General features: G+C 45.8%; 1 protein-coding gene across 1 annotated transcript in view; it reads right to left on the bottom strand.

The window, feature by feature from the left end:
- Positions 1-228: 228 nt before the first annotated feature.
- samd11 (sterile alpha motif domain containing 11) overlaps positions 229-26365 on the bottom strand; it is a 47636-nt gene continuing 21499 nt past the window's right edge. The window contains exons 4-13 of the mRNA XM_030770080.1: positions 25977-26086; positions 18206-18298; positions 14537-14692; positions 9360-9504; positions 4788-4903; positions 4371-4449; positions 3161-3900; positions 1581-1705; positions 941-1051; positions 229-468 (exon numbers count right to left, since the gene is read on the bottom strand). Of these exons, the coding sequence (XP_030625940.1) occupies positions 229-468; positions 941-1051; positions 1581-1705; positions 3161-3900; positions 4371-4449; positions 4788-4903; positions 9360-9504; positions 14537-14692; positions 18206-18298; positions 25977-26086 (1915 nt within the window). The remainder of the gene's footprint in view (positions 469-940; positions 1052-1580; positions 1706-3160; positions 3901-4370; positions 4450-4787; positions 4904-9359; positions 9505-14536; positions 14693-18205; positions 18299-25976; positions 26087-26365) is intronic.

A 26365-nucleotide genomic window follows, 5' to 3' on the forward strand; every position in this document is an offset into this window, starting at 1 on the left:
TATTTTCAAGCAATGTCTTGTTTGTACACTTCTCCACAATTTCCCATTTCTCCAAATATAAGTGCCTCGACATAAAGGTCCTCAAGTTTGCTTTTTTTTTTTTTTTTGGGGGGGGTGAGGAGGGGGGGGGGTTCAAAGAAGCCCCCCCCCCCTCCCCTGAGTCTGTCGCCTCGCTCCAGTGATGCCCCTGCCATACGGAGAAGCAGTTAGAAGCTTTAATGGCCTCCTCTACGAGGGAGGTTTAGTGGAGTCGTAAGCTCCTGCTGAGGAGGGGTTTCCGTTCTCCTGCTTGGGGGAGGCGCGGCAGGCCGGAGGCACGCTGAAGGGGGAGGAGGTGCTGCCAGCTGAGGGGGGCCGGTTCTCCATGGGCAGGGGGTCTCTGTCCGGGGGGCGCAGAGCAGATGGCGGCAGTGGGAGGGCCAGCGGGAAGCTGGTCATGTAGAATATTCTGCCAATGCGCCGTGCCACCTGAGAAAAGCAGCCAACATGCCAGCGTTACAAATTCAAGCAGACATGGAGTATATACAAAACTATATAACTGGGATATTTTGTATATATTACCTCATCTGTAGTCTTTGTATTAAGTAATATACACAATTCTGCCTTTACAAAAGAAACATTTCTCTACCTTTTTTTGTAGTGCTTGGGTAAGTCTGAGGAAAAACCGGATTACTAATGAATTTTTGCTAATAATGTATTGAGGAGCTGGTTGGTGAACATAATCTTTCTCAACCATTGACTAAAATCATACAAAACAGATTTTTTTGTTGGTGTCCTCTTTTAGAGAAACACTGAATTATTTGGAGAAGGAGAAAAAATGAAAAATGTTCATTTTTGAGGCTAACAACAGTAAAAGCATAAGCATTACTTCTGAAAGGCCCCTTTCTTCCCATCTCCAAGCTTTCCCTAAAACTCTTCGCCTGTGACAGGGCTGTGTTACCTGTGAGCGGATCTTGAGGGCTGGTCCCAGCTTAAGTCCCATGTTGTTTAGGAGGTGCTCCTCTGTTAACAGTGGCAGCGTCTCCCCATCGATGGCCTGCTCTCTGAACAACTACACAAAAGAAGCGCACTTCAGCCAAAGAGGTCACACTTTTACCACAGAGACGTCCCCTGACGCTAATATGGCTTTCATGTTATGAGATGTTGCATGCGCAGAGCATTCAGAGTGAGGTGTGGTGTAGATTGGTGAAGCTATTATCTATAGATGTGGGGCAAAGCAGTGAGATTTGCTGGTGGAAGATGTGTGTGTAGCAAAGCTTTAAGTTGTTTTTTTTTTGTTTTTGTTTTTGCCGAGGTGTAATGTTTGTGACAGAGCTGTGAAAGACAAAGATAAGAGCAGTGCAGAGCGGCCTTAAAAAAACGTTGGGTTTATTTTTTTTTTGGGTTGTCTTAAAAACGGAGAGGAACACTATTTGGCTCTGGTGCAATATACACTATTAATTAAATCTCAAGTCTCCTTTTCCCTCTCTCTCTCTCTCTCTCTCTCTCTCTTTCTTTTCTCTGTTTCTCTATCTCCCAATGGCACCTTGCCCGGAGGGGAGAGCCAATGTCCAGGCCTCTGCTCCTGCTCTTGTCCTCACCTGTGTGTACTCGGCACAGCCTGCCAGGCCACTGATGAAGCTGCACACCTCCTCCACACTCCACTTGCTGATGTCCTCCATTGGCACCGCCTCCTCTCCGTCCACAAACAGACCTCCCATGGCGCCTGCGCGGCCCGCCAGGCCGGGAGGAAACATAAATCATTAGAGAACCTTCACAAGCTCCGGCGTCACGAGGCCCACTCTCTCATACGGAGACACACACACACAGACGCACACACACGCACAGACTCGCACGCACTCGCACACAAGCGTGTAGCGCTCTGTTAATGACCCCGTCTATTACAGAGTTCAGCAAGGGTCAGCGACAGGGCCCCTTCCTGGGGGAGGTCTGGCGAGATGGAAACAGAAAGAGCAGGTAATGTGTTTCAGATGGCTGGGACTACTCTAAAGCTGCTGGGGGGGTGTGGAAAGGGGGGGGAGAGAGAGAGAGCGAGAGAGGGGTGGGGGGGGATGGAGAACAGAGGGGAGTGGAAGAGAGTGTGCTGGAAGATGACAGAAATGGATGTAAACCTATTCCAAATAGCTGCTCTTCACCTCCATTTAAATGATGATGGTGTGTCCAGAGTGTGTACCACAAACTATGCCAGTTCTCTGCTCATTTGTGCCACTGCTAGCAAAGTGCCTCACACTTTTTAGTCTCGAAATCTTCATTTGTGTGCTGCGTTTGCTCGTATGTATAAATGATTTGTTAGACATTTGGGCCTTCTCTGCTTTGAGGTGGCTGTTAAGGATAGGACAGGGCTCACAAATGACAGTACCTTTTGTCATAAGGAGTTCACCTCTGTAAGGGAACTTGCTCTGGGCTGTGTCTTTGTGGAGGTATCCTATTTAGTATACATTTATAGGTCATAAAAACAAAGGAGTAGGTACATGGTCTATCAGACACAAGGCTGAGCCCTGACTGAGTGTGTGTGTGTGTGTGTGTGTGTGTGTGTGTGTGTGTGTGTGTGTCTGCGCATGTGTGTGTTCAAATAAGTATTTGAACTACTTGAGTAACTGAGTCATGTCCCAGTACTCTTATATGGTTCCTTTATCTTATGTCCTAGCTACTAAATTTCTAACAGGAATTACATTCAAGCAACACCAAACCTAAAAACACCCAGTGGTTCTGGTAGTTCACACAAACCAGTCTAAAGGACATTTGAGCCATGAACTGAGAGTGGGCCCAACCATTTATATGATTCAGCTACTCATTTAACCCCTTCTCTCTATGTGTGTGTCTTGTCTGACATCATTGTTACTTTGGTATGGGGCCTGTCAACTACCTCCTTTAAGATAAGCACACACAGAAGCTCTGTGTAAGACTATATCAGAACTTGCATTTGACAGAGTCTCTCTGATTCTAATATTCAAAAATACGCAACAAAGATACAGAAGTACAGGTGAAGCCAACGGGATTTGGTATAATTCAGTCTAAGACAGTATAATGCCAGTGACACACATCGACTGTTAATAGTGATTTTCAAAACGTTAGGCGTTAACAAGGTGTATGAAGAATCCATAAAAAGGAAAGACACGTTAACAATGAGTTAAATCTGATCTCATGAAGTAACACTCACCAGCATGGAAATAGGGGCTGGTGTAAGGGAAGCTGAAGGGCAATGTCTGGCCAGGTAGGGTGGGCAAACCAGGTAGTGTGGGTGGCACAGTCCCAGGTGGCAGGTACTTAGCTTCACTCTTGCCCAGACCCGGATTAAAGAGGTGGTGAGTGGGTGACTCAGGTCCAGTGGAACTGCAGGGTGCGCTGAGTCGTCCAGATCCCTCAGCCAGCTCCTTCACCCCCTCACACGGCTTCACTGCGTCCTTGCCTTGGCACATGTCTGTGTTCAGGCTGTGTCCGTCAGCTTTGCCGAATCCCTCTGGCCTGTCCTCTCCAGTCTCCGCATCGCTCTCCGAGTCTTTCATTTCCTCGTCCTGGCCGTCCGCCTCACTGTCGCGACTCCGCCCTTCCGCCTGCGACTCTTTAGCGTCGGACGGACCCCCGTGTTGGTCTCCGCGGAGGTGCCCTCCTTTCCGTGAACTCTTGCGGCTGCAGGACTCTTTGGAAGACGTGCCTGCCGCCACCCCCTGGTGGTTGAGGGAGAGCAGCGGCGTGTTGTTGTGGCGGAGCACGAGCATGGCGTTGCGACGGTTGATCTCCTCGCGGAGTGGGTGACCCTCAGGAATGTCCTGTAGGCTGCGCAGGGCGGGGTGCTCGGCAGGTAAACCTGGGTGCAAACCGAGCGGGTCACCTAGCAAACGCTGCCTATGCAGGTTTTCCAGCTCTTTCTGTCTCAGCAGCTCTGCAGACATCTCCAACCTGTACACAAGTTACACAAACGTGCACACACAACAAAACTCAGACCTGATGTTGGATAGAGTACTACTCTGAGAAATGTACAGTCAAACCCTTGACTATTTGCCATGTACCTATAAAAACTATACAGATTTTCCATACAAAACTGACCATGAAGAGGGGGAACTATACATAATCCTGGCAAAGCAGTTGTTTGGAGGCAAGCCTTAGCAGGGAGGTCTTGAGTGTATCATGGCACAGCTTCACCTCATTGCTCAATATTAGCAATAGGTTCGGCCAGGCCAATCCCTTCTAGCACTCAGTATGAACAAATGACTATCATGTAGTCCTGGCCCTCACGAAGTGGCAACAACAGGACAAGCAAATATGGGAACAGACTAGTATTGTTAGCCATTAGCGATAGCAGTGTGAAGTGAAGATGTCTGATAGTGCATGGTGGAAGTTGTTCTGCGTTTTTTTAGCTGATGTATTACCTCGCGAGGTTCTGTTTACGAAGCATCTCTTGCTGCCGTGCAAATATCTCTGCCTGAGCAGGCTGCAGGAAACCATATCCTATAGGAAATGCAAAGAGAATAAATTCATACACATTTTACTATTTCATAAATCTCATCACATGAACTCTATGTTCCAATGTTTCTACCCATCTGTTCTCAATATTCAAACTCAAATAGATTTAATTTCTGAAGGCCACTTGATACAATGTACACCGTTTTATGGATGTTTTCCATAATCTCAATATGTCAATGGGATCAAAGTCTGTTCCGGGATATTGCTCTAGGATGCGTGCACCGCTTGTATGTTTGTGCGTAACTATGAAAGGTTTTTGTCTTTGTGCCATATATACTGTGTTGAAGAGTGGGATGCCTTGCTAAATGGGCTTTCAGATTTACCTGGAGTTTGGCACAGGGCAGAGGGCATGCCCAGGAACGGGGGCCTGAGATGAGGGCCAAGAGCAATGTGTGGGGCACTCTGAGGAGACAGCAGTGGAGGAGGATGGGAAATCTCTCTGTGGACACACACAAACACAAAACTCACTCCATTTAGATATTCAGAACCGTTCAACGCACACCAGACATACAGGCATAAACTGAAAGTACAACAAGGGTACCCATGTTTTCCGAAAACCTGGGAGACTGTGAAATAATCTAAATAATCTAAATAATTGAAAAAAAAAATTCTCTTTGGTCTTCAAAGAGAAAAGCATGAGGGGAATTTTCCACAGTAAACTCCATTCTGCATGGCACTTTACTGTTATGGTAATTCTGTTGCAGGCGCCCCTTCGGTTTATTTTTATCTTCCTCTCCAGCGCATGCAAGGCGCAACAGCCCCTCATCAGTACGGCCGCTAGCCATGTTTGTACCCCCGGCCTCTTCAGCCCCTCCTCCTTCTCTCTCCCCATCTCTCGCTCTCTCTCTCTCTCTCTCTGCCTCTCTCCCTCCCCAACCCAGTTATTCTCATAATGAGGGCTGAATGCACAATAAGAGCATGTCTTCCTCCGACAGCTGGGGCAGCCCCTGTTGCCTTGCCTGAGCTCCGAACTGAAGGACCTCCTAATTAACACAGACCTTCCTCTCCACCCTCCTCCGCCAGCCCCCCTCTCCCTCCCCAGCACCCCTCATCCCCTTCCTGCTCCTCTCTTTCTGCCATATTCAGCCAATAAAAGGTGGCGTGTCGCACAGCCTCCGTTTTTTTTTTTTTTTTCAAAAGCCTTTCCATTATGCTTTTTTTCCCCTCTGTTTTTTTTTTTTTTTTTTTTTTTTTTTTGTACAGCTATAGAATACAGGCAGCTTTTACTCTGTGCTGCATCTATCATTATTGGAAAAAAAAGGATGGTAAGAGCAGAAAGGAGGGAGGGATTTTAGGATGGAGAGAGAAAATATGAAGATGTGTTCTCCAGGTTGTTGTTACTGGTTGAGTGAACAGGAGCTATGATGACTGGCGGAGAGTGGTGAGGTGTTGAAATTCAGGCGGCAGTGGAGAACAGGAGATTGTCTAGATGCTATTTTTTTTTTTTTTTTAAATCTTTTTATAGCCCCTCTGCCTGGTCCTCTCTTTACTGCCTCAACTTGTGCTCTGCTTCAGTGTTCACGATGTGCAAAACCCCATCACACATATACATGTGAACACACACTCACTCATTTACACACACACACACACATACACACCCCACCCCAACGTAAGAAAGAGGAGCACTGTTGCTTTGTACTTCTAACTGAGCAGCAGTTGCTCCAGGGGAGAAAGAGAGTGAGCGGTTCTGCCGAAAACACACACACACACACACACACACACACATACAAGTAAGACCAATGGAAAAACAACAATAACAAAAACACATGAAATGAAAGAAACAGTAAAAAAAAACACTTTGTTTTGTTCTGCTTATGCTTCCGTCACATCAAAACTAAACAGGCCTTGCACGTCTTACCATCGAACAAAACAGAGAGAGAGAGAGAGAAAGAAAGAAAGAAAGAAAGAAACGGAAAAGGAGTGAGAGAAGGGGCGGAAAGGTGGGGTGGTTGCGGTGGTGGGGAGGAATCATCGATCGATTGGCTGCTGTTGAAATGTTAATGCTAATCGTATAACCGCTTTCCGCCGGAGCCTTGCGCTTTGGTGGCAGCTCCAATTAATCTTGGGGGGGAGAGAGAGGCAGCGCGTGACCTTCGGCCGGGAGCCGGGCCGGCAGCCGAGCGATGCTTATGTAATTACACTGTGAAGTGTGTAATCACCTGGCCTAATCCCTCAGGCCTCACAATTAGCCAGGGCGGCGGTGGCCGGGCCTGCCAAGCTCTGCACCGCCCTGGACGGCCTGCAGATGAATAACGGTCAATTAAAGCTGCATGACTGGGGCCGCGAGGCGTCCGCTCGATCGTAATTAGCTGTAATCATGGGGAGACGTGCCCGGCAGACGTGCCTTTCGTTTTATAGGAAGCAATTTGGGAATGAGGCCGACATTAACCGTTTCACTCTGGGTTTCAGCCCGTAGAGAGGGAGAAGCAGAGGGAGAGAGAGAGAGAGAGCAGGAGAAGGAGGAGGAGGAGAGGGAGGGGGTTGTTTTCGTAACTGAAGCTTACTCTCTCCTTCACCTCACTCACAGTCTGCCTATAATTCTGTTTAACTGCATATGTGTGCTCAGAAATTCTCAGAATCCACCTGAAAAACATTTTCTGTTTTGCCCTTTTCACAGACTAAAAATTCTCATGAATTTTCGTTTGCATCTCTCTATATCTCTATATGTCCTTCATGTTCAAGGCCAATTGACTGAAGAGAACTAACTTGTATTTTTACCCAAAATGTACACAACGACACCTAAGATACCAAACCCTCTCTCTCTCTCTCTGTCTCCCTCTCTCTCAGATGCAGGAGAAAGTACAGGGTGTTTGCTCATGTGTGACGTCCTGTCAGAGCAGCGGCAGTGTCGTTTTCCTGTCAGAGGGTGGCATGGGGAGACGAGCTGGGCTGGACAGGCCGGAGAGGAGCAGAGAGGAGTGGAGCGGAGCGGAGCTGACAGGACGGCCTTTAATGAGAGGAGCGTGGGGGATTATGCGCTTGCCGCGCCTCGGCGGGAACACATTTGCACAGGAAGCTCATTAAAATGTATGAGACTCTCGCTCTCTCCATCTCTCTCTCGCTCTCTCGCATTCTCTCTCTCATGTTCTCTCTCTCTCTCCCTCTCTGTCTCTCTTTCTCTCTGTCTCTCTCTCTTTCTCTCTGTCTCTATCTCTATCTATCTATTTCTCTCGCTCTCCTTCTCTCCCCAGACCACTGTCTGTTCAGACGGACAGCCCACATGCCAAACACATTAGGATTTGCCTTGCAGATTCCTAAATGCGATCTGCCATTTAAACCCAGACAAATGGCCGCCCAGGCTTTAGGAATATCGATCTCTGTAATGATTTGTTTTTAACAATAGCCACTAATGGGCGTCAGATAATCAATTATGGAGAGTCGATGGAAAGGTGAGCTTGAGGAATGGTTTCCGGGCTCACCCTTTTAGTCCAGTTCCCTCTGAGTCAATGTTTTATGGGGGGCCAGAGCAGCCGTGCCTGTCCTTTTACAATGTCACAAAGAGTCAATGACACAGGCTTGGGTCCGTTACTGCCCTCCAGTATAATGATGTTTGGGAAGAGCATGAGGGGAAAAAAAGGAGTTCCGGCTTAAGGTTTCAAGTTACCAGTGTTCCAGGCAGATAAGAACACAATTAAAGAAATGGTTAAAGGAGGAGAAAGTAGTAGAGTAACGGGACATGAGAGAGAGAGGGGGGGGGGGAGAGGGGGAGAGAGAGAGAGGGGAGAGAGAGAGAGAGAGAGAGAGAGAGAGAGAGTATGAGTGTGTAAGCAAGAAAAAAAAAAAAAAAAAGCACACACACACTTCCCTCCCTCCTCTCGCCCCCGACCTGGGAAGCGTGCAGCCCTAGTTAACATACACCGGTCCTGTGTGGCTAATTATTCAGAGCCGTTGGAGCGCTACACCGACTGGCTGGCCAGAAAGGCACGCTGCGCTCCCGGCAGGCCACTGGGCTGGGATTGGAACACCCCCGCGTCGGGCGGCCCCGCTTCCTCCCGCCTCGCCAGCCCATTATCGATCCTCCGGCTCCCCGCGCCACATAAATAATCGACAAGCAATTACCCGCCCACTCCCACTGCCTGGGCTTTGTTTGGAGGCGGAGGGGAGCGCCGGGAGCAACGGGCCCTCACTGAGAGGGGGAGGAGAGTAGAGAGGGAGGAGGCAGGAGGGAAGTGTTGAGGAAGGGGAGGGAGGGTGTGTGTGTGTGGGGGGGGGGTCGCCTTAGACAACCAGCCTAGCCTCTGAGCACCATAAATACCCTCCTGACGAGATCAAATCGAACAGGGGATACAGAAGGAGCGATGCCCACTGGTAGTGCCTATTAACTAGATTTTTTCCCTCTATTTCTCTCCCCCTTTTTCTTCCAACACCCCCCACCCCCATCCCCATCTTTAGAGTAGGGCATGGTTTAATTTTTCTTTTCTTTTTTATTCCCTCTCAGATACAGTCACCCACTCCTCCATTCATGCAGTATTCATTAGAATAGACGTTGGGTTCATTATTCATGTAAAATATTCATGTTATCTTAGAGGCTGTGATTTTTTTTTCCCTTTGTAACCACAGTCTTTAAGTGAACTAGGGAGATTTCCTCAACGAAGAGGGGGCATTTTATCCACACATGGACTTCGTTCAAACTCAACATCCCCCACAATTTGGAGTCATGAGGAGAACAACCATATGTGCGTGTTGAGTCATTCCCATGTTAGCCAGAGCAGGAAAATCTCTCCTCTGGCCAAAGGCCATGGAAACAACTCTTCGAAAGGCTCGAAGCCTGTTATATCTCCTGGTTGCATTAAAAATCAATAGCACAGTGAACTTAAACATGTATGAGTACACTGTATACAGTTTAGAAGGTCAGACTGTTCTGTGTGTGAGTGTGGGCATGTGTGAGTTCATACCTCTCGGAGAAGTGGGCGTCTCGGTGCTGGGGTAGGCCTTGTTTGCGGCGCTGGCTGGATGAGCTGCCTGCAGAAGGCAGGTGAGCCTCCATAGCTCCTGGGTTCCTCACAGCAGCCAAAGTCTCCTGACGCACACGCATCAGCTCTACAAGAGACATCGAGCCCTATTAATTTATCTCAGAGCCAGTCCTTCTGAACCTAGCCCAGACCCAGTCCTACTAATCCATCCCAGAAGCTTTCTTTACATTAACAACACTGATAAGGTCAGTCCTTTGGAGCAGTTGCGTCATTGTGATGTTATATATATATATATATATATATATATATATATATATATAATATATAATATACATGTGTGTGTGTGTGTGTGTGTGTGTGTGTGTGTTTGTGTGTGTATGTATGTACATAATCACAACAGGAGATGGAGGGTGGGCATTATGATGATATTCTAGCATTCTGGCATTTTCTTCCTCAGTGTCATATAATATCTATAGCATAAGGTGAAATCATATACAAAATCAGTAGGACAGATAAGGAATTTTATGTTTAATTTGTACACTAAGCCTTTTATCAGTGTAACTGTTATTCAGTATGGAATTTCACCAGTGTATGTCTCTCCAGCTTATGCCTGCTGTTAAAAAGCTCAGTGTGAAAGTGGAGGAAGTTTAGGGTTTTAATCCCTGTGGGAGGGAGCAGTCTGTCTGCTTTTCTGAGGGAGAGTTGAAAACTAGGAGGTTTGGAAAATTTACTTGTAAATTTATAAACCACTTTTCAGCAGATACTAAAATGTGTTAAGGATATTTGGAGAAAACTCTCCTTTTGTGGCCTTGAAAAATGTATTCTGAAAAACCAATATCCAGAATTCCTCTTTCACTCTTTCCTCACACTGTAATTATTTCTTTTTCTCCCTCTCCTTCTCAAAAACTGTTGAGAGAAAACAGAGCAGACAGGTGACTGGTTGGGGTGGCGCGTTTCTTAATAATATCTCCCCGCTTTTTTGGAGAGGTACCCACAGACACACACACACACACACACACACAGCCAAACCAACAGGGTCACAAAATGAACAAGGACTCTAATGAAAGGGTGCTAAACAGAAAATCCATCCAACATGTTGTGCTTGCCTCCATTTTTCTCCCTCTCTTTCTCTCTGCCTTCTCTCTCTCTCCCCCCCCCCTCCCTCTCTGCCTCTTTCTCCTCTTTCCTCCGGCTCTTTTTTAATTAGACGGTTCCCGTGGGAGCTAGCGGCCATTTCCGAGGACGGCGTGTGAGGCTGACCGATCGGGTCAGAGGCGCCGCGACAGATATTAATGCGGAGAGCCTCACTGTATTGATCTGTTTATTGCTCTGCCTGCAGGGGACCAGGCAGACAGCACACAGCCTTCTCTAACTGCCAGAGAGAGAGAGAGAGGGAGAGAGACAGAGACAGAGAGAGAGAGAGACAGAGAGCGAGAACAACAGCGCCCCGCAAACTGGAGCCCTACTCCACTCAGTAACTAGGGATGGTAATATTGAAATAGAACCTTCTAGAAAGATTCAAAAAAGAAAAGTCTCTCCATCACTCACTGTGTTAGTAGAGAAAAGAAATGGTAAGAAAAAAAAAGGATGAAATTCAAAGTGACTCTGAACCCTCTCTCTTCTCTCTCTCTCTCTCTCTCTCTCTCTCTCCACTGCTCCTCTCCCAAGTTTCGTCCTGCCTGGTGCCCATATTTACATTATTCTGTTTCATCTATAGAAGAACAAGCCAGCACAGGGGGTCACCTGGGGCTGTACCTCTGAGCAGACCACACATCCATACAGCATAGCACACAGAGCGAAAGAAGGGATGAGAGGACGACAAGAAAGGAAGAGTGATTGTGAGTGATAGCCAGTCTCACTTTAATGAATCAGTAACCAGTATGAAACCAATAAAAATGAAAAAATGAAACTTAGGTACGTCCTCTCATTCATTCAGGAGGGTCTAACAAAAACATTCGCCCTCAGTGAACCTTCTGTGAAACTCCAGTCCAGTTATACTGTAACCATGTCTATAAAAGTTTATCCTTAACCAAACTGGCAACCTGACCCTCCCCATATTTTAGTCCTTTTTTCAAAGCCTTTCTGTGCCATCTCTTTAGAAGTATTAATGTGAAGTCCAAGACGTGAAACTCTTCTGACATGAATCTCATTTGCGGCAGGTACACGCTGCCCTAATGTGTCACAGCGTTTGGCAGGACTGAATGAGCTTGGGATGGTAAAACAGGTATTTGTGGGTAAAGGTTTACCCCGACAGACCAATAATCCATTTGACACATATTCCTAAATGTCTCTGACAAACCATCTCTCATTATTCTGATCTCTGAGTGGCACAGACACATTGTTGGCAGGAACTGCAAAGCTGCAAAGCTCATCCAAAGCCCTTACCTCTTCTCAACCCCTGTCTTTCTCCAACAAGGGGGCATTTGGAAGGGGGAGGGGGTATAGAAGAGAGGCCTTTCCTGGCCACCTCACGGCCAAGGAGCACAGAGAACAACACCTTAGCCTTCACCCACCCCCTTCACCCACACACACACACACACACACACACACACACACCACCCTCCCGACCCTTGCCTCCTTCACATCCTTTCATTTCAGGGCCTCTACTTCAAACACATGAAAGGATGCTCTGCAGGGACTCTTGCAAGAGGGAGAGAAGGAGTAAAAAAAAAAAAAAAAAAAAGATGGGGGGCAAAGCAAAAAAAAAAAAAGAAAGAAAGAAAGAAAAAGAAAAAAAGAAAGAATATAAAAGCAGGCCTGTGCATGGAGGGGTCTGGGGATGTGGAGGGAAGCTTGGGGAGAGGACTGTGGGGGGTCAGAGGGGTCTGGCTCGGTTTCGTGTTAGTGTCAAGGGGCCCTCACAGGGCTATTCACATCCTCTACAGTACAGAATCCAATGCTTTTGTAAGGCCAGCAAACACACACACACACACACACACACACACACACATACACACACACATACGTACATATCAGGGAAAGATGGAAGGGAGAAGGCATGATGAAGGCACGGATAAAAAAGAGAAAAGCAGAATAGAGGTCTAAAACAAGGAAAGATAGTGAAGGGAAGAGAGAGAGAGAGAGAAAGAGAGAGAGAGAGAGAGAGGGATGGAGTTGTTGAGAGACAGGGTGGTGAAGAAATCCAGCTGGGGCTTGTGCTTTCTTATGCCAGAGAGGTTTCCCTGAAAACTCAGCCCCAAAAAACAAAAACCACCAAAGCATGAGCAATGGAACAGGAGTGAAAACAAACAAGATCATAAATTCAGCTGTGCTCAAGAAACAAAAAAACAGAAAAAAAAACGAGAAAGAATTTTAAGGGCAGACAGATGGATTGAATTTCTTGAGTGCTATACCAAAGCAAAAAATCTCCTAAGCTAAATTGGAAACTGCAGCTAAATTACATAAAAACTTTATGGTCTATAGGGTTTTATTACAAGTACGTGTGATATAGTGAATTTGTGACACCGTGTCAACTGAGAGAGAAGAAAAGTCCGAAAGCTGGTCAAAGAGAGAGAGAAAAAAAATGTTTACTGACATACTCACAACAACGGCTGGGTGCAAAAGTGAGAACGAATATTACGCCCATAAAAGACCTGGCAGCCAACCGTGTTGTCGGTGCCCACCTGGCATGGCCTTATCATTGGCTTATGAGATCAACCTGCACGGGCAAGTCATCACACTCACATTCCTGAAGGTGGAAAAAAACCCGGCGGCTTCAGGAGCTTGCTCCGCATGGCACGAGTTATAAAACGACACATCTGACATTATTCTCCATGGTTCTATTGACAGATCAAATAGACAACGTAATATTCATACGGAAACAAGGAGCAGAGGATCCTCATTCTTCTTCTCTCTCTCTTTTTAACTCTCTCTCTCCCGCTCTCTCTCTCTCTCTCTCTCTCTCTCTCCTTGCTTGCTACTTCTCTCCACTTTTTTGTGTCTGTCACACTCTATGTGTGAAGTGAGGAAAGGGAAGGACAGAGGGAGGGAGTCTCACTGTAAGGAGGGGAAGAGAAGAAAGAGGAATAGCTGAGGAGTCAATGGGCGGTAAGAGAAAGAGTGAGATTTTAGCAGCACTGGGTAAAAGAAAGAGTGAGATTTTAGCAGCACTGGGTAAAGCATGGACTGTGGAGGAGCCTGAAACTGCAATGCACCACAGTTTAAACCCAGCTAACTTTCAAACAGGGTTATGGTAGCTAACGCTGCACTAAAGGCTTTAAAAAAAAAATTAAAAATCCAACAAACACTCCAACGACGGCACTAATTCCTCACAGATGCAGTAGAGGGGCAATTAAAAAGTTTATGGTGCTCGCCCCTTGGATTTGCAGCCTGCAATTAAAAATCATTACTGATCAAATAAAAATTAAAGCAATGCGTACTCAGATTCCACGTGGATGTGAGTTTGATTAGATTTATGCTACTGCAAGAGGTCGTAAAAGCTTGTGGCAATTAATGTAAAAAAAAAAAAATAATAATAAAAAAAACAAACAAACAAAAAAACGTCAAAGAGGTTAACAATAAATGTCCTGTGAGTTTACGGGCCTGTGTGTAAGATATAAACTGCTAAAAGAAAGGGGATACGTGAGATGGGTGGACAGATTTTTTCCTCCCTACTTATCTTTTGATGTTTCATTCCTATACCGACAAACAAACAAACAATCAAAAGAAAACGGAACGGGGGGTCGGGGTTGTTGGCGTGCTTGTCGTTTCCATGGTATTGATAATTTAGAGGGTTGGCTTGCAGCCAATCAAAGAGCCCAAATCAATATCTGACAAACCTCAGGCTCCAATGGCAGTGTTATTTACTACTGTGTGCCGAGGCACTCACAGATCACTCAAACTGACATTTTGACATTGGGTGGGCCGGGGCTGTAAATAGAATTGTCAGCAGTATCCACTACTAGAACCACAGAATACACTAGAAAACTCTAGTCTCTTCCCCTCGTTCTTAAAACCTCTGGGAACACTAATTGCATCACTTCTTCAACAAGATAAAGTGATTTTCCTTACATATACAAACGTACCCTGATTGGCTTGGGCGAAAGGACATAAAAACATATGTTAAATGAGTTTAGTTCCTATGATCTAACCTGTAAGCAAACGCACGGACACATACTGGAGGGAAGGCACTGGCTGTGTGACTGGTGTCACACACTCACCGTGGCTTGAGACACCCATGTTGTTGGCGAGCTGGTAAAGACGCTGCTGTTGCTCTTCGTAGGAGCCATGCTCATTCAGAGCTGACATCATCCGCCTGTAGTGCTCCTCAGGGGTCATGTGACTGGCCTGCTCCAATGCAGGGGTGTGAGAGTTTTCTGGAAGGGCACAAAGACAGAGAGAGAGAGAGAGAGAGAGAGAGACAGATGTCTTATATTGTATCGTGCCAACATGAAGTGAGACAGGTAACACAAAGAGGCTGTGAGCGACCTCTGACCCCAGCCTACTGCACAGTAGAGAAGGGCTGGACTCTTAGTGGGTTAGAGACTCAGAGAGTGAGAGAAAACGAAACAGTGCCCATTGCAAGTGAGTGAGTGAGTGAATGAGTAAGTGTGAATCTAGAGTGAGAATCCCATGACAATGGGTGAGTGAGCGAGCCAGCGTGCGTATCGGTGTGAATCTCTGTCCATTGTGAGGAAGTGAATAAAGAAAATTTGAAATCAGTCTGCAGCTTTCATCCTCAGCTCTCCGGTGCTGAGCTACGGTCTGGAGCAGAAAGGAAAAGATGGGAGTAACCCAAGTCTGTATTGGGGGACGGGGGAAAAGAGGAGGTGGAGTGGAGAGGAGGAGGGATATTTTTACCCTCCTCATTGAAACTTGAGCCTGGCCCCAGGCAGGCGAGCAGGAGCGAGGCAGTGGAGGCGGTGGGGAGGTTGGCTGGGGGAGGTGGGCTGGGGGTTGAGGGGAGGCAGCGCCGTCTCTGTCTCCTCCACCAAGCACCAGATAATCCACCCAGGGGCCTTCAGGTGTTTGTGTGTGTGTGTGTGTGTGTGTGTGTGTGAGTGTGTGTGTGTATGAGAGAGAGAGAGAGAGGGAGAATGCATCTCTGTGTATGGTTTTCTCTGAATGCCACGTTCTTTTATGTCTATGTATCTATGCCAGTTTAAGGTTTGGGAGACTGCGTCTGTATTTTCCTGTCTGCCTACACCACGGGGGGTAGCCACTCTGCCACAGTAGGGTAAAAAAGTCTGGATTTTCCAGCTCAAAATCAGGTAGTATCTCTGCTTCCCTCTGCTCAGCGTGTGATAAGTCCTACTCATAGCGGATTTTCTGTCTGCTTTAGTCATTAAAGGTAAAACCTGATGTACCCAGGACTGCTCCCTCACCAGGTGTGTGTCTGTGGAGGGAGCTTTACACAGGGACAGCAGCTTGTCTTTCATACGACACACACACATATACACACACACGCACAGAGTGTTGTTTGGGTGGAAATGCGAATCACAGACAAAAGACATTAGATCAGCAGTACTCTAAACCCATACTAATATAGTACCACAGTAATTAGCTGTAGCAGAGAGTTAGCATATACAGAATGTCAAATGTGTGTAAGAGTGTGTGTTAGTGCCTCTAGAAGAGCCAAAAGGTCAGAGGAGATGAAGTTACAGCAGAGCCTTAAAAACAGATATGTGGATAAAGAATAGCTAATGAATACAAAAGCACAAATGTCATTTAGCATAGCATGAAATGATATCATTTGTGAATCTTCAACACTTCTTCAAAACACACCCACCGTAATCACTCAAGTCATTAAGACCCAGCTAAGAAGCAATAACAGCAACACTCACGAACACACACACAAATACTCTGCGAGTATCCATGTAATCTTGTGGTCAGATGCTGCTGAAGGGAATATGTGATGTTCAGAAACACTGTGTGTTCAGTCTCTGTAAACAACAAACACTACTCTTAACTGTGTCCTCCCCTCATGGTTAACCAGGAAAAAAGAAAAGATAAAAACAAATGAACACAAATGAAATATGTCATGTGTACATTGCATGACCAGAGTGTGTTCTCTGTTCTCTCTCTCACTCTCTTATTCTCTCTCTCTCTCTCTCTCTCTCTCTCTCTCCCTCTCTCTCTCTCTGTATCTTTCTCAGTTCGCCCCCCACACACGCTCTCTTTGGACAAGGTTGTTGAATAGCTAACCTAAATCTGAGAGGCAGGCGCTGGATCTGTGCTAGGGTATGCGTCGCTGTCCCAGTTGTGGCGTGTGGGCTGTTGCCATGGGCGAACATGCATGTGATTTGTGCCCCTCCAGAGAGGGAGTGTAGGGAGGGGCGGGGGTTAAACTGCTTGCTGTGGTGTACAAGAGCATGCCTTCCCACCAACACTCACCAAACTAAGTGTCCACTGTGTGTGTGTGTGTGAGTGTATATGCCTGTGTGTGTGTGTGAGAGAGGGGGGGGGGGGGGAGCAAGAAATAGATTCTAACTGTATCTTTTTAGCTGTCATTCCCTTGTCATCTGAGACAGTAAGAACTCCTGACTGTAAGGGGTGAGAGAGAGCGATACTGAAGTTGAGATATCCGCAGTCCAGTTTGAAACAGCACTGCACAGAGAGTAAACTGACTTAGAGAACAGTGCTCACAGACCTCTTACAACCCATACCAAACTAAACATAGACCCAATACCATATGCGTTTCATAACAACATTTACATAATTATTCACAAATGCCGCTATAATAATGGCAATACACAGCTCCACTACACATACCTAACTTTCAGTGCATGACAAACAACACAGAAATTTACAGTCTATGTGAGAATGTGACAAACTAAGGTGCCAAACTAAGCCATCCGAAAATGGGCCACATTTTGAAAGCCCTGGAGCAAAAGGAGGTTTGTAACACACTGTTTAAAGGGCACTTCTGAGCATGTTCTATAGAACAAACAGGCGTTTCTGTGCCTTGTATTTTAATCCCTGTCCTACCAGGGATGCTGTTTCTGACAGGGCATTACCACTCTCTCACAGACACACACACACACACACACACAACAGGAGCTCTAGCCTCACTTCCCTTTCAATAACTTCCTCCCATGGCAACACCCCTCCCCCCACACACCTTCTCTCTCTCCCTCTCTCTCTCTCTGCATGTCTAATGTGTGTGTACGGGTAGAGTATGTATGGATGAGTGTTTATTTAGAGACCGAGACAGAAAGTTTGAATCTTTGAGCGGTGTGTATGTGTGTACGTTTACAATAATTTGTGTGCCTGTGTTTACATTTATGTCATTCTAAGTGGATGCATTTTGTGTGTGTCCATATATATTTCCTGCGGTGTTTGCACATAAATGTGCATGTGTGCTTTGTGTATTTGTGTGTGTGTGTATGTGAGTGCGCGCGTGCTGTTCGCACAAGTATGTGTGCGTGTGTGTGTGTGTGTGTGTGTGTGTATAAGAGAATGAGAGAGTAAGAGAGCAAGTAAAGGACAAGGGGTGGAGATGTCAAAGTCAGTGCTTCCACTAAACAGGCACCTCCTTCCAGCCGCCCCTCCTCTCCTCCATCTCTCAGTGAAATTAGAGAACCTGCCCTCCTCCTCCACCTCCCTATCACTTTATCTAACCCTTTTGGCCGCTTACTCTAATTGACGCTTTAAGGTTAAACAGCTCTGACCACACCAAGCTATGGTCCTTGATCACTCCCACAAATACACTCTCTCTCTCTCTCACACACACACACACACACACACATACTGTGTGTGTGTGTGTGTATATATATATATATATATATATATATATATATATATATATATATATATATATATATATATATATATATATATATATATGTATATACTGAAGACCCATATTTCCCCAGAAGGGGGCTCCTTACCTTTAGGAGAAACACTGCGGGACTTCTTGCTCTCAGTAGGGCACTCGCTGCTGCTGTTGGGGGAGTAGGATCTCCTCTTGCCTAAAATGTCATCTGTAAACAGAGGAGCAGAAGAAGTGGCGGTCAGTCCCAGCTGAGAGCGTTCAGAAGCCAGGGCAGAGAGGAGCGAGGCCGGCTTGGCTCTCTGTGCCTTCTGTACCTGCGTACATGCTGACGCTGTGAGAGGAGAGGGAGCTGGTGGGTAGTGAAGATGCCGCTGGTTCTGCCAGAGGAGATGTGACAGGCCCTGAGCCTGGGAGGATGACAGATCTGGTTCTTATTCAAGCACGTGCAGAGAGGAGGATTCAGTCCCTTCAGCCTCTTTCTCTCTTTTCCTTTTTTTTGTTTTTTTTTTCTTTCTTTTTCTCTCCTTGTCACACACCCTCTTGCTACAATTTTAACACATACCTCTCTATCTCCACCATCTCAATCTCCACCAATCTCGCTCACTCTTTCTCACTTTCTGTCTGTCTTTCTCTCTCTGCCCGTCTCTCTCTGCTTACACAACCCCCTGTTCCTTTTGGCTAGGCTGAAAGTTATAAGAAGCCCCTGCAATGTCTAAGCAGACAAGAGCCTGCAGGAAAGAACAGAACAACCTTGGCTGTGTCCTTGTTTCATCAGAAAACTGAGACTCCCTTTTTCCCTCCTTTGTTGCTCTGCCTCCTTCGTACCGTTTGCACTTGATGTAATGCTTTCGTCCTTTTGCTAATCTCTTACTTCCTTTAGTTCTCTTTCACTCTTTCTCTCCCTCCCTCTTTCTGTCTTTTTCTCTCTCTTATTCACTCTCTTGTTCCCTCGCTGCCACTACCTCTCTCTCTCTCTGTCTTTCGGTCTCTCTATCTCTCTCTCTCTCTCTCTGTCTCTCTCCCTCTCACTCTCACCTCTTACCCTGTGGGTTTGCTTTCATTCTCCACCTATTGTGGTCTAGGAGAGAGAGTTGAGGCTGTCTGCAGGTCCGCCGTGCAGCGCCTCAGTTAGGAGAGAATCTCGTGTACGATTTCACCCCCCCCCCCAAAACACATCTCAAATCAATATCCTGCTAATAACCATGGGGGGGGGGGGGGGTGTGTGCGCTGAGTGCATGGTGCAGCATGCCAGCAGGAAGGAAGAGGCTGTTTGTCATTTCTCTCTCTCTCTCTCACTCTCACTCTCTCTCTCTCTTCCCTCACACTGCAGATAAAGCCACATCTTCCTCTCTCTGAGACTCATGCTCCTCCGTTTGTATGTTTACAGCACTGCGTGCACATCACAAGCCTTTTCTGCATTCTCCCCTTGTCTGTCTGTTGTGTTTATCAAGGGTAGCATCCTCATTTTAGTGGACCGTGTGTGCAAACCTACAACTCTAAAAGAGCGCCTCACATACACACAATTGAACAGACCATCCTCCTATCCTAGTGTTCCCTCAGTGGAGCGGTTCGATCATTTAAACCCACGGCGCTATAAAGCTCACCTGAAGAGAGCATCTTTACACTACACAGGAAATAGACCATCATCACAGATCAGAGAAAGAAACTGATTCCCAAACGCAACAGTCCAATTAGACACAGACACACACACACACACATTTGTATTCATATCATGGGGAATTCCCACTGACTCCCACTTTACTGTAACTAAAGAGTAATAACCCAACCCTGACCCTACCATCAACCCTAATCTTAACACCAGTCAAAGATATATTTTAACCCTTGTTGTTTCACCAATAACATAATATCTTTAAGGGAAAAAAGACAATTAAAATTGTGGGGACCAGCAGCTATCCCCATAAAACCACCACTTCTCAGATATTTAATTAATCATGGTGACATTTGGTACATAGAATATAATAAAAACATAGTACACAAACACACACACACACACACACACACACACACACACACACACACACACACACACACATACACACACACATATACTCAATGTATTTGATTCAATATTCTAGTGGAAACTTCCGATAGACTTCGATTTTTCAGGAACTTAAGATTAATAATCTATCCCAAACCATTATCATAATCATAATCAGAGAGATACTTCCTGTTTCAATAAAAACAGCCATAAAAAAGTCCACTCCAGGTCAGACATTTTTTTCATACATTTATGATCATGTAGGAACATCTGCTACACAAAATGCCACATAAACCTAAACCACACTGTTTTATCCAACAGCCTTTCAATGCCTCGCTAAAAAGAGGGAGAGAAACGCAAGCTTTTGCTTAAAAGGGTTTTTTGTAGAGGTGTAGCAAGGTCTGGGAGGGTTTTTGTGAACAACAAGGTTCAGTAATGATGGTGTTTGATGTGTTCTCTGAGGGGAGCACTCCCTATCCCGCTCCAGAGAGAGACAGAGAGAGAGAGAGAGAGAGAGAGAGGTTCTCTAATGGCTCTGAATCATCTCTCCTCTCCTCCCCCCTCTGCCCAAGGACAGTCGTTTACTCCCTCCTTCTCTCACTCTCTCTATCTGACCATCTCTCTTTTTCACAAACACTCTAAAACTAAGGTATTCCCTGTTTTGAGGTATACATGATTTCTGCTTATTCTGGCTTTTAGCACTCCGCCGAGAGCTATATTTTATATATAAACACATAACTTTAAACTCTGAGACCGGCAAAATCAGAGGTGAGAATTCTCTTTGTAAAATCACAACCAGGAAATTAAGTACTGAATAAACATCTGAATGAAAGACTAATACAGAAATGTCTTGTTCAGATCGATGTGGTCAGCCAAGTTGTAGAGGGCTATGAGTCTTGGAGTAGTGTCTCTCTCACAAGGCTCAGTGCACAGCTATCTGCAGCTCTAACGTTTAGGACTACAGAAACATATCAGTCCTCCAGTCAACCCACCATGGGCCCTGTCCTTTCCTGCTCTCTCATCCTGCCCACGCTGTCCCTGCCTCAGGGTTCATCTTCTCCTATTCCACAGCCTCCCTCCATTGTTCAGCTCAACCATCGCTCACACTCAGAATCTCTAATCAAACACATGCATGCGCGCACACACACACACACACACACACACGCACACACACACACACACACACACACACACACACAAATCTCCTGCCATAGCAAAAGCCCCTGAGTAACCAGAAATGTCGTGAATGCAAATTATGTCACACACACACACACACACACACACACACACACACACACACACGCACACACACGCACACACACACACAGACTAAATGAGTAAAATACTTGAGTTAACTACAGACGTTATCTTTTTGAGTAGAGCACAGATTGGCGTTATTTTATGCAAATCAAAAACCATTCCATCTGCCCTGGTGCAAAAGTTCCTACTGGTGCAGGCAGGTTTAGAATCACTCTGTGCTAAAACCGAAGGCTAAAAGGTTTTGGGGGGTTTGTTAGCCTATGGCAAAGAAACAGACAGAGGAGAGGAAACTTGGCTCTAAACGAGGCTCTGTCTGCTTTTCAGAGCTTTCCGTATTGCTGAAGTAATGCGCCTGACAAAAGGAAAGGTTCAGCGCCAGCCTGCAGAGGAAATCTTTACTCTACCAAGAGAACTGAAGATGGATACTGACACACTCCGACAGCTGCCCCTCTACACCATATGAAATCTTATCCACCATATCCAGCCATATACAAACTGTCTTTTTTTTTTTTTCATTTCCTTTTTTGCATTTGTTGTTGTGCGTCTGTATGTGTGTGTGCGCGTGTGTCTGCCCATTTCAGTCACAAAATCAGGCTTTTATTTGTAACATTTATAAATTAGCAATTTAACATTTATAAATAAATTGGGTATTGTAAGACAGAATACAGTTTTGGCATCACAAAAAGACCACACTTTTCTTATCTAAATGACTCACTCTTTCCAACGACAAGACAACAGGTGAAAATATATCAAACTGAAAATGAGAGGAAAAACAGACACGGTGGAGATCATGATGTGAACTCTTTTTCTGTCGGCTTTTGCAACGGAAGACGGAGCGCTCTTACCAGCGGGTGCCTGTGGGCCAGAGATTTTAAAGACGGAGAGCCTTTAATACCAATTAAACGTTACCTCTTAAAGCGCTTGATGTTCCCATTTAACACCACACAGCTCTACCACCCAGTAGCCTTGTCTCAGAGCCGTGCCACACACACCAAAACCTGTAGCTCCCTCCACTACTGCACATTAGACAGGTTAGACTGGTGCTCTGCTAAGACTTCAGCAGCCTCGCTCTCCTCCATGTGTGAAAAACCATCTCTTTCCGCTTCCAACCAACTAGAAAAAATGAGAAAGCTCCAGTCGGGCTGACTCTGAAAAAGGAGAACCTTTACTGTGACAGTTATTTGATGTTTTAAAAGGAGGTGAGATGAGACAGAGTTGGGGTCAATCACTTAAATAGAGAAGGTTAAGAGTTAGGAAGAGAATAGAGCGAAACAGTGGGGGGGTGTAAAAAACTGGAAGGATGCAACATCAACCGACCCCTAATCTTTCCTCCTTCTCTGCTCACGTTCTTCCTCTTCCCTCCTTTCCTGGCCCCTGACAGCTCAGACTGGCCAGACTCTTTAATTCCCTTTTCTTATTCCCTTAATCTGTCATCTTTATCAGGCTGGAGAAGTGGCGGGCGGAGCGCCGGAGCCGCGGCCTCCGATCAATCTCCACATTACAGCTGACAGAATGGTGCTAATAACTTATTGATCCCCCTGTTTGCAGGGCTCTGCCGTGCCTGAAAGGCTGCCATTGATTGGCTACGGGGGGGAAAAGGAGTGTGGCGCTTCCGCTAGTCCAGAGGATGCTGCTCCGCCTCCGACTACTGCCACTCTCCCGCAGCGCGCCTCAGGGGAGGAAAAGAGAGGGGGGAGGGAGGTAGAGGAAAAGGGGGAATGGGGGGGGGGGGGCAGGGGAGAGAGAAGAGGGTGGTTAGAAAGAATGGAGAGGGAGAAATCGGTGGTGGTGGTTGGGGGGGGGGGGGGGGTGAAGACACAGCAAAAGAACAGAAAAAAAAAAGAAACAGGGACAGGGGGAAAAAAGAAGAGCAATAGAGGGAGAGGGAGGGAGTATGGAAAAAAAAAGACAGAGAGAGAAGGAGGGCAAATTGGCTACTAGATGTAGGGGGAGGGTAATTCTAGGGAAAAAAAACATAAACACCACAAACAATTCATTTGCAGCCAAGCTGACTACAGTGCTCTCTGTACATACACAACATTTTAAACCACATGTGTGGAGAACAGAACTCACTCTAAAGACTGCAGACAGGGAATGACTCCAGTTCTTTTACAGAATAAACAGCTATGCCCCTTCTCTCTCTGTCACTAAGACACACGGAAACAAACACATACACACACACACACACACACACACACACATATACACACATATCAGAAACAATATCAGGATACTCTCGTCCGTACAAAGCAGGAAAAAAAGAAAAGAAAAGAAAAGAGGCGAGCAAAAACACCTTACACGCCTATTAAGAGTCTCTGGTCTGACCGCAAAGCCACGTTTAGGAGTCTACACAGGGAGCCAGACGATCTGCAGGCGCCCAACCCCTCCCCTCTCTCACCCCCGCCGCTCCTCGCCCTCCCCAGCCCCCCCCCCCCCCCCCCCCCCCTCCCCCGGCTGCCCCGGGCCAGCACGGCCGCTCGGCGGGAGCAGGGGGCCGCCTCGGTTGCTGGCTACGGCTGACGCCTGGGTCAGCTCTCATGTCTGTCCCTCAGATTTAATTAACGGCCCTCTTCGGCAAAGCGTCCAGCTCTCTCCCTTTTCCCCTCCGCCTGTCGCGACTCCACCGCCGCCGTCTGCCCTCCCCTGATACCATACAGCACTCCGCTCAGTCATTTCTCCTCCACTTTTCCAACTCATTTCTCTCTCTCTTTCTTTCTCTCTCTCTCTCCCTCTTCCCCCAACCACAGACCCACTGCTGAAATCAGACTTAAAAGGAAGTGGAAGAGACTAAGTGGCGTTACGAAAGCCAACTCAGCCTCTTAGTCTAACATGGAAAAAGAACAGTTGGGCCAGCCTTTGACGCTGGTTATGAACTCAGAGACAAAGCTGCGTATGTGTTCAGAAACAACCAAACAGTCACTGCTTTGCACCACATCACAATAGTGAAAACACACTGAATACCAAAAAAAAAAAAAAAACTATTTGACCTTAGCCACAAATAAATTCTACTTATTTCAAATGTCTCCTCAAGATAGTCATATCCCTATGCTGTGTGGTCTTTCACTTAATTTCATTATCAGTAATACAAGACACACTTCCCCTGTGTCTGTCCTGCGCTCCTCTAGGGTGGCAGCACTCTAATTTCACTGGCAGACAGAATTAGAGGCACCAGGTGATCGGATTGGACTTGTTTACAGACATGGGGCGAGCTGCTTAAACCGGCTCTGAAATCTCCCTTTAATGCTCAAACTGACAGATTTTGGTCTTCAGTACCACCGAGGGTGACTCCCCGACTCATCCTTTTGTGTCCTCTTCAATTAAGCTTACAATTAATTGAGATTTCTCAATTAAGATTAGGAGAGATTAAATGTGTCTTTTTAAAATCCAGCCCTTAGATCTCTTGTCCAGTCCAAACATCCAGTCCAATAAAGGTGATTTGCTGCTTCAGATGATTTATCTTTTGGACAATTAGTTAGAGGGTCAGGGAAACCCAGAAAATCTGGATTTAATCATGCTGAACTGATGCCACTGTTTGTAATAGGATTCCAAGAGCTATACCTCCACATATGGCACAGATATAGACAAACAGCTAACCCCCATGCTCAGTGGTCATTTTCAGTCAGTATTGGTCATTTTCAGTCCATACTTCAGTCCATAGTCTTGATCAGTCAGCCAGAATACATGTCCTTTTAACCTGCATTAAACTAAGTCTAAGATGAACTCTTAGCAATACAACTACATATATACATATATATATATATATATATATATATACACACACACACATTTTTTTTAAATTAAGTCTCTATAAATCAACCAAATTATTATTGTTATTATTAATTATTATTTTTGACTGCCTTGGTAAAATGTAACACTAGTGACAAACGTCTCCAGGTGATCTATGATTTAAATGTTTGTGAACACTTAACCAACAGAACCAACACTAATATCCTTGACAGATATTTTATTTACTGAGGAAGCTCGTAAACATAATGATATGATTGCGTTTCGTATATATCATAAACTGTCACCTCTTGGTTCCCAGCAATGTTTGTTTTCGATTTTTAATTACTGATTCATTAGAAACATGTAGTTTCATATTAAGACAGATATTATGGCTCTCGTTTGGATTAGCACACATAAATAAAGTAATTTACTGTGAGTGGTTATCTCAACTGAGACTAAGGGCAAACCTGTCCGGTGAAGGGAAATAAAGACAGCACACTAAGTAATGAACTAAGGATGAGTGATGAACTTACTGTCCCTTATCACGAAAATTAGACACAATTAACATCCTAATGCTCAGAGAGAGAGAGAGAGAGAAAGAGAGAGAAAGAGAGAGAGAGAGAGAGAGAGAGAGAGAGAGAGAGAGAGAGCGAGAGAGAGAGAGAGAGAATCAAAGAGGAGGAGCAATTGAGCAAACTCTAATGTTTTCACAAACACATAATTTTTCTGTTAAATACAATAAATCTATTTGAAAACAAACAAACAAACAAACAAACAATCCTTTGTGGCACTGCAGCACTTTTTCTGATACATACGACACCTAACATGTGTCTATGCGGTAGGCGTGCAGTAATTATCCATTCTCGCTCTCTCTCTCTGCCAAAGTGGAGGCGTAGCCTACCTGTGTGTGAGGAGGCGAGGGTTACGTCTGAACAGGGTTGCCCCTCTGGCATGCCGTGTTGTCGGGTGTGATGCAGGTTGGAGATGATCGTAGAGAGGTCACTGTCACGACTGAAACAAAAGGAAAGAGACAGAGAAAGAGAGAGAGAGAGAGTGAGAGGGGGAGAGAGAGAGAGAGAGAGTGAGGGAGAGAGAAAGAGAGAGAGAGAGAGATGAGCAATTCTTATCTCATACAGATGACACAAAGTTATTGTAAATATACTATCATACTAGGACAAGGCTTCATTGATAAAAACTAAAAAGACAGTTGAAAAACTACTACTAATTCTTCCTTTTAAAAAAGCATGTATCCAAAAAATCAGCAGTAATAGCAAGGAACATTGTATAGGA

This window comes from Chanos chanos, chromosome 3 (genome assembly GCF_902362185.1).
Source record: "Chanos chanos chromosome 3, fChaCha1.1, whole genome shotgun sequence".
Taxonomy (NCBI): domain Eukaryota; kingdom Metazoa; phylum Chordata; class Actinopteri; order Gonorynchiformes; family Chanidae; genus Chanos; species Chanos chanos.